This window comes from Ciconia boyciana, chromosome 7 (assembly GCF_034638445.1).
Source record: "Ciconia boyciana chromosome 7, ASM3463844v1, whole genome shotgun sequence".
Lineage (NCBI taxonomy): Eukaryota > Metazoa > Chordata > Aves > Ciconiiformes > Ciconiidae > Ciconia > Ciconia boyciana.
Genome location: NC_132940.1, coordinates 11,730,845 through 11,739,188, shown reverse-complemented (window position 1 = coordinate 11,739,188; position 8,344 = coordinate 11,730,845). Strand labels below are relative to the sequence as shown.

General features: G+C 58.1%; 1 protein-coding gene across 1 annotated transcript in view; it reads right to left on the bottom strand.

Annotated features, from left to right (window-relative positions):
* Window positions 1-716: 716 nt before the first annotated feature.
* The window catches only part of ZSWIM5 (zinc finger SWIM-type containing 5), a 101,787-nt gene continuing 94,159 nt past the window's right edge, over window positions 717-8,344 (bottom strand). Inside the window, exons 10-14 of the mRNA XM_072866896.1 lie at window positions 8,196-8,331; window positions 6,377-6,534; window positions 4,001-4,164; window positions 3,612-3,693; window positions 717-3,177 (exon numbers count right to left, since the gene is read on the bottom strand). Of these exons, the coding sequence (XP_072722997.1) occupies window positions 2,315-3,177; window positions 3,612-3,693; window positions 4,001-4,164; window positions 6,377-6,534; window positions 8,196-8,331 (1,403 nt within the window). The 3' untranslated portion in view covers window positions 717-2,314. The remainder of the gene's footprint in view (window positions 3,178-3,611; window positions 3,694-4,000; window positions 4,165-6,376; window positions 6,535-8,195; window positions 8,332-8,344) is intronic.

Genomic DNA, 8,344 nt, shown 5'->3' with positions numbered 1-8,344 from the left:
AATAGGCAACATGACATCGACCCAGGGCATCCCCGAGTGGGAGGGAGACCCAGCAGGACTCACCTGTGGGACAGCCAGCCACGTGGCAGGAGCTCTCCAGACACCAGCACCACCAGCACCCTGCCACACTGGCTGGGATGGCGGCAGAGACACCATGGCCCTAGCACCACCGTCACCCTCCTCCAGGTCCCAGAGCCTCTTTGGGACCATCCCACTGGTCCTGGAGATCTCCCCCCCATGCACACCTCCCCATCTCCTCTGATCGTTGGGGCCGGGTCTACCTGGGGCCCAGCAAACCCTGCAGAAAGCAGCCCAGAGTGCCGGTGGCACCCAGGAACCCTGGGTTGTGACTCCGTCCCACTCCCATCCCACACTGCAGCACACCCACTGCAGTCCAGGCTCGCTGTAGAACGGATCAAGACACGGGCACCAACACTGCTCTAGCCACACGGACGGGGCAGTGCCACCAGGGTGGGCAGGTTCCTGCTGATGCTGAGCATGGCAGGGAGTTGCACCCTGAAGGCGCCAGGGTGCCTTGCCACTGCTCAGTCCCCCTCCTTGGGGTGCAGGAGCTGGGTGCCATAGGGGTCTGTGCTGATGCCGCCGCCGCCTCCTCCCCCGGGCTCTGCCCTGCTTGCATTGCCTGCGATGCCAGGCTGCCCAGCAAGCATGGTGACCCCTCCGACTTCAGAGAAAGGCAGCAGAGATACAGGCGGTAACGTTCATCCCTTTTATTATTAAACATCAGATGAAGAGGTCGCACACACACATACACGCACGCACGCAAAAAAAAGGGGGGGGGGGAGGGGAAAAAAAAAAAGAGAGAGAAACAGACTGGTTGAAGACCGCTATTTCGGTGGCAACAGAGACCGAGTACAATTGGTTTCCTGGCCGGAGTGCGGACACAAGTCACTTGCCAAAAAATTAAAAGTCAAACCAGACAGCAGATAACTAGCCCACGTTCTCTAACTACAAGTCACCGTCCAGACCGGCCCTGGCCCCCCCAGCCCTCCCGACCCACTGGCAAAGAAATGAACCAAAACCAAAGAGCCGCCGGCCCAGGGCTGGAGAGTCTGCCCCCAGTGCGGGGCGAAGCCAGGAAGGGCTGAGCGTTGGCCGCACCACGGAGCCGGGAAGCAGAACGGTGCGGGGAGGTGGCGCGGCTACGCCTGCCCCCGCCTCCCTCCCCAGGAGCCGGGCAGCCTCGGTGCCCGCATGCCCGCCCAGGCACCTCGCACCCCTGCGCCTGCCGGGAGACGGCCGTGTACGAGGCGATGGGCTCGTGTCCTCCATCGCCAGCATCCATGTGTGTCCGAGCGAGTGTTGCCCCGAGTCCCTTCCTTCGCTGTCCTCAAGCGCTGGGCTGCTGCTCCTCCTGCCATCCGTCCATCTGTCTGTCCGTCCCAGGGCTGCGAGTTGAGTGGACATTCGCCTCCCCCCACACCCTTCTCGCTGCCGACGATGCCGTGGGAACCTGAGAAATGTTCGCGTGCCTCCTCCTCTTTTTGTCCGTGGTTTTGTTTTGTGTGGTTTTTTTTTTAAATAATAGTTATAATAATAATAATAATAATAGCAATAATAAAAATAATCGCCCCAGCCCACGACAATTTCAAGTATCCCCCAAATAAAAGACAGAATTATAAATAATTATAACTTTACAATTTAATAATTGACACATATACTATAGTATTTACAGTATCATAAATGCTTTTTTTTTGTGTTACTTTTAGTAAGCAATCCCTGAGAACAGTTACTTTAACTTGTTTTTATTGAAGTATCTTCACAAATAGAGGAGTTTGCATGTCTCGGGCGGGCGGGAGAAGCGCTCTGCAAAGCCATCGCTTTTGGTGACGCATGAGGTTCTAGTGTTGCGGGTTTCTTTGCTCGCTCTTTTTTTTTTTTTTCTTTTTTAATTCCTCATGTAATTTTGAAGATTTTTGCACTTTGCAACCTTCGGATCCCTCCAGCGACCGCTTCCTTCAGGAAAGAGGTATTAGATTTCCAGGTTAGCTTTTGGTATTGGCAAGGGAGGGCAGGGGGCTGAGCGAACCATCCTTTTTCCCCGTGGTTGCCTTTTGGTTTGTGCCCAAGGAATCTCTGGATCCTCTCAGCATGTGAAATGGTTAAATCCAAGAAAGAAAAAAATAAAAAACAAAAAAAAAGAAAGAAAGAAAACAAAAAAAAGAAACAGAAGACCAGAACAGAGCAGCCTCTGCCGATGGGGGGAAGGTGATCTCTGCTTTCCTTCCTTCTTCTCTCCCGAGTCCCCGTGCTGCGGCCAGACCCTGCCAGTGAGCATGGCGGGGGCCGGGGCTCACCCAAACCGTTCCCGCACCAGCAGCATCAGTTTTTTCTTGCCTTTGTAGATTTGTTTGAGATTGTCAATGAACTGGGCGAACTGTATGTGCCCGTCCTGCGCCAGGAGGAAGGTCTCCCTGGCCTTGCTGAGGAACTCAATGAACTCCCCGTAGTGCCGCGGGCTGATGTGGGTGAGCCGGGAGTGGGTGGTGTTGATGTAGGCGCTTATCGTTGCGTCCAGCAGCTGTCGCAGTGGGGCTTTGTCGGTGGACATCAGCTTCCCCGAGTTCCTGCGGCCGGGGATGCCGGCCAGCCCTGGGGCCGTCATGGTGCAGCGGCGAAGGATGTCCGAGAGCACCGTGGCACAGTGCACACTCTTCACCACCAGCGGGATGATGGCTGCCAGCTCGTTTTTGCCCAGAGAGTGGCTCAAGGCGCAGGCCCAGAGCACGTCGTTGATGGCTGGGTGCGTGTCCTGGTTGTAGGCCAGGTTGAGATGCGTCATGGCCAATGAGGCCAGTTTGAACGCCCGGAGCGGGTAGCCCCGGTGCTCCATGTAGCGGGCGATGGTGAAGAGCTGGGTGTAGGTCATGCCGGTGGAGGCAGCGTCGATGACGATCTGGTAGGCAGTCTCGAAGGCGATGTGGTCCTTCTCGCAGAGAGTCAGGGCGGACAGGGCGCAGTTCTGCGGGTCCTTCATGGCACACTGCAGGGCCAGGGTGCGGGCACAGCTGGCCAGCTCTTCCCGCTGCGGGTAGTCCAGGCTCAGGCGCAGGATGGTGTTGTGGGACATCACCGTGGCTGCCACAATGCTGGTGGCTTCCGTGGGGGTGAACAGTGAGTACCAACTCTGCAGGATGCTCACCAGGGCCCTCACCCCTGCAAGAAAACACTGGGGTCACAGCACAGTCCTGGAGCACAGCTCGGATCACGGGGCTCCTCTGAGTCCCCGGGTGCCCAGAGCCAGGGCAAAGCCGGCCCGCAGCAGTGCTGAGCCACTGCCTCTGCTCCAACAGGGACAGGGTGGAGGGGGACAGGAAGAGGCCACCCTGCTTGGCTATGCTGCAGGGCACAGCGAACACCACTGGCCTGTCCCAGAGGTACAGGGGACCAGTCCCAGTCCCAAACCCGGCCACCACTGTGGCTCCAGCCCTGCCAGCTGGCACTCTGGGGCTGCAACCAGTTACCCAGGAAGAAACGGGAGACCCAGGAGATCTCAGACACCCAGGGCTATGAATGACCCCGGGATGTCCGTGCCCACCATGGTGCCACTGGGCGTGGGCCGGATCTGCCCAGCACGGCGAGGCACTCACCCACTTCGGTAGCACACGTCACCAGCCACCTCACCATCTCCCGCCGCCGCCAGTTGAGGGTGGACAGGGTCATGCGCATCACCTGCAAGGCAAACCTGGGGTGACCGGCCGCCCCACAGGACTCACCAAGGCCACCCAATACCGTGGCGCTCCCCAAAAATCCCCCGGCCCAGCTGGCTACCAGCTCCCTGTGAGGCTCCCCAGCGCTGCCTTGCCTCCACCCAAACCTCAGTGGGCACAGGGGCCTCCCGGGGCTGAGCTCCCCTGCTCAGGGCCATGCAGGGATGGATTTACTCCTTCCACGGGGGACCATCTGCTTGGTGGAAGATTGTCATGCTGCAGCACAAGGGGCAGAAGGGCTGCTGGCATGCCCCCACGCCATCCTGTACCTGGAGCCCCAGCTCCAGCGCCACGTTGAGCAGCGTTGTGTCCGAGTTGCTGTCGGCCGGCGTGGCAATCTTGAACGCGTCTTGGGCCAGCTTGAAGATCAAGGAGGAGGAGTGGATGTTCTTCTGGATGGCCTCCAGCACCGTGCGTAGGCGCAGCATGTCCCCTGGGTGCGGGAAAGGATGGTCAGATGGCTTGGCCTCCCCCCACCTTGCCCCTGAACCCTATTTCCTGCCTGCACTGGGTGGTGAACAGCCCCTTCAGCATGGTCAGCCCCTCTGGACGTGCACATGGAGGGATGCACAGAGGTGCTGGATCAGGCCCTGCAGTCCAACAGCAAAATGGGGCATCCTCGCCAGGAGGTGACATATCCTACAGCACCCATCCTCGCTCAAGACCATCCTCTCGTGGAGAGGACAAACAACCCTGTGTGATCTCAGACACGTCCTGGAGCATTAGCAGACATCACCAGGCACCTGGATGTTCTACCCTGGGCTCCAGTTTGACAGCTGTAAAGCAGCCTTTTCCTGATAAAGGAGCAGTTTGGGGAGATGCTCCATGCTCAATGGCTGCAGAAAGGTCAGTTTTCATTTAGGAACACTAAAAAGAAGAAGAAAAGCTGTTTGCTGCACACATACTGTCTTGCCCAGTAAGTCACTTCCCTCTGCAAGGCTAGAAAAGCCCGGGCCAGGGTCGCCCAGATTCACTGCGGCTTGGTCCTGGATGTCGCAGGTCAGGCACACAGCTCTCATGACCGAGACAGGCTGAGATACTGCCAGAGAAGGGGGTTCCTGGCACAACACACAGTGATGCTGTGGTCTCCTGCCACAGGAGGCCATGGGTGCTAGAAGGATACATGATGGCACTGGGAGATGGGGCAGGATCTTGGAAGAGGGACCCATCTGGCTTGGGAAATCCTCCTGTCAGCCCCTGCAGGACACAGGGTGGGGAGAGGAACCTTTGGCATGGGTGCAGACCAGAGATGCCAACGTGCCACATCAGGTCCCTCTGCTTTGTTCCAGGTTCGTGTTTCTACTCCCATAGTCATAAACTGAGCAGATGAACCTCACGCAAAGAAAACCAAGTAAAGCACAGCAGTGTGAAAAACCCAGTGCTGCACCTGGGCACACAGAGACATCTCGGGTGACTAATAGCTAAAGATATCGCCTGCCACCCACAGCAGCTGCTTGCACTGACACCAAAATCCAAGCCTCCCTAAAACGGCTCATGGGGGCGTGGGCAAGAGAGGCTGCGAGGACACAGGATCACATCGGGACATGCTGCAGCAGGGGAACACCCTGGGAAGGGGACAGTGGGAAAAAAAAAGACGCAATCCAACGGCCCTACACCCCCAGCATAAAAACCTCATCCCCATTAGGTGCTGGAAGGGAGGAGAAACTAAAGGATAAGCCAGGTACCAGCTCTCCATCAGGGCACTGCGAGGCAGGGGCAGGACACCATCAGCCCTGAAAAAGCAGCCAAGAGGAGGACGGCTGGAAGGAGAGAAGAGGCTGCCGAGGCAGTGAGGCTGGAGCTTTCTGACAGCTCATTTACCTTCCACCTCACCGGGGAAGCGGCACCTTCCCTGTCAGGCTGGCAGTACCGGGGGCTGGAGGCTGCCGCAGACTGTGCGGGACAGCAGCGGGCAGTGGTAACCGCTCGGCTCGCCAACACTCATGGGGCACAAGGCGCTTGCCATCCTGGTGGGGTTGATTTCTGGCCAGAGGGATATGTAATGAAAAGCCTGTGCTCATCTTCATCATTGTGCCTGGGCAGGAACTGAAGAGGCCTGAGAGACCAGCAAGGAGGTGTTTCCCCCCAGTGGCTGGGACCCCAGTGTCCCCATCTCCAGCCCTGCCGAAAGCCACACGTGGTTTGGTGCACAGGGAGGTCTTCTCCCTCCTACAGCCTGTGCAAGATCATTACGAGAGGGCAGGAAGCGACAAAGCAAAGGTAAAAGGATAAGCAGCTTCAAACTAAACCGTGGCATGAACCCGTGACATGTCTGGCAGGACTAGCTGACCATGCTGCAGGGCAGGCATGGTCCAGCATCACCCAGGATCCACGGCACTGTAGTTGGCATCCCTGCAGGGTTGCCTGCACCTCCTGGGAACCTCCTGTCCCGCCCTGCCGGACCACGAGCCTTGGGGCCCTTTGGGACAAGAGCCCCAGCGATCCTGGACTCCGACGGGCTGCTCTGAGGCCAGTTCACCATGCCCTGCCTGCAGCGGGCTGCCAGTGGGGTGTCCAGCCTGGTCTCTGCCAGTGCTCGAGGGAGCAGAAGCAGGAGCTCCCTCTTTTCTCCAGGAAAACCCCTTTGATGTTCTTGTGCAGCTCTGTCCCATCACCCCTGTTCCAGAGCTGGCCCCCCCACCAACCTTTGGCTGCTGTGAGCATGGTGGAGGCCAGCTCGCACTGCTGTGACTCCAGGTGCCCCAGGGTGAACCAGCGTGGGTATCTGCTGGGAACCACCGAGACCAGGTGGTGGGGGTGAGTCACGTCGCCAGACGGTGCCGTGGTCTCCAGGACGGGCAACCTGAAGGGTAAATGGGAGGAGGTGACACCAGACCCAGCCCAGCCCTCGCTTCGCCTCCTCTCCCCGAGGTGCTGGTGACGCGAGGCAGAGGCTGCCTGCAGGCAGCTGCTCGCAGCCCTGCCTTTGAAAGCATCCTGCCGTGCACGTGTGGGGGCTCCCAAGGCTGCGTGCTCAACACATGGGCACGGGGATCAATCTGAGACCGACTTGAAAGGGGGAGAATGATCCATGAAGTGATTTATAAACTTGTAAGGAAAAGCACAAGCCTCTGAGAAAAAAAAAAAAAAAAAAGGCAAAATCCCTTCTCCCTCCCCACTCCTTTCATGTCAGAATGCCCAGCAGAACTGGCTTTATCATCTGGTTCTTCTTAAAACGCCCGGTTATGATCAGAAGCAGCGGCACATTTCCCCAGGGCCTCTGCAGCCCGTTTGGGTTACCTGCTTGTGTGGGGATATCCAAAAGCCTGGAAAACCCAGAGGAGAAGGAAGCCTAAGGAAGGGGAGCAGGAGTCTCACGTCGCCAGCCATGGTGACAAAACCATGTTGGCTCTTAAACCCCTGAGTTGGTGCTGGTGTCACTAATTCGGTGGCCAGCCACAGCGTGCAGGAGGGAAACTGTCCCCCTGGATATGGAGAGCATCCAACCATCTCTGCTCTCCTTGCTTGCAGGCTTGGGGTACCCATGGGGCTGCAGAAGCCCAACCTTTCCAGCCCAGGTCAGAGACACCCCAACACAGGGGGTCCCAGCTGGGAGCAGGGGAGGGGCACTGACACAGATGGCGAGGGAGCAACGTGCACCCCAGGGCACTCGGTCCTGCTCCTGTGTGGTGGCCGGAGGTCTTAGGTCTGGTGGGGCATGGTGTCCCCACACGCTGCAGAGGCCCTTGGCTGCCCTTTTAGGTCTGGTTGTCCTCCTGAGCAGCTCTTCCCAGGACAGCAGGATTTCAAAATTTCCCCTGGCGTTGGGGAGAGATGGCCCATTTCACCGAGGAAATGCCACAAGAAAGATGATGCTCTGGGCTGGGACTTTCAATGTTGTCAGCGGGAGAGGGCACTGGGATGCTCTGGGGTTGACGGTCCTTCAAGCATTGACTCATTTGGGCAATTCCAGCCTTTTCAAGACCCATCCAGGCCCTGCCAAAAAACTGCAGTACATGGGCTGATGTCTGAGGGGTGTCACACACCGGGGAGGGAGATGGGGCAGCTCTCGGCATCAGCTGTGTCCCCCAGTCCCAGAGACAGAGCTTGTGTGGCAAGACACAAGGCAGATGACAGCACCGAGCGTGCCTGGGACGTGCTGCAGCAGAGGATGCCTGTCACCAGGACAGGCAGGTGGTGGTCCAGCCTGGGGTGAGGGGCTGGGCAGAGGGCTGGACCAGCAGACATTATCAGGCCCATGCAAATCCCTACAGATGGGGCTTGAAAACCAGGAATTGCCCAAACAGAGAGCAGGAGTCTCTTTGCACTGCTGACTGGTGCCCGGGCAGCTCTACACGCTGCACAGGATGATCCCAGGGATGGCAAGCTCCAAGCCTACCTCCGCTCCCATCCCTGCTCTAGGGTGAGCATCCCAGCATCCAGCTCCACCGCATCCCAGCTTCCTGGCGGAGCAGAAGAGGGAGGCAAAATGGGGGGCAGAGATGGAATAAAACATGCACCAACCTCATGGCCCGCAAAGCCAACTTGTACGCCAGGTCTGCATCGTGGGGCAGCAGAGCAGAGAACAGGTATTTGGCAAAGGTGTGCATGGGGACGCTCTCACGGTGGATGACTTCTCCCAAGCCGCTGAAGGGACCACCTAGATGGAAGCA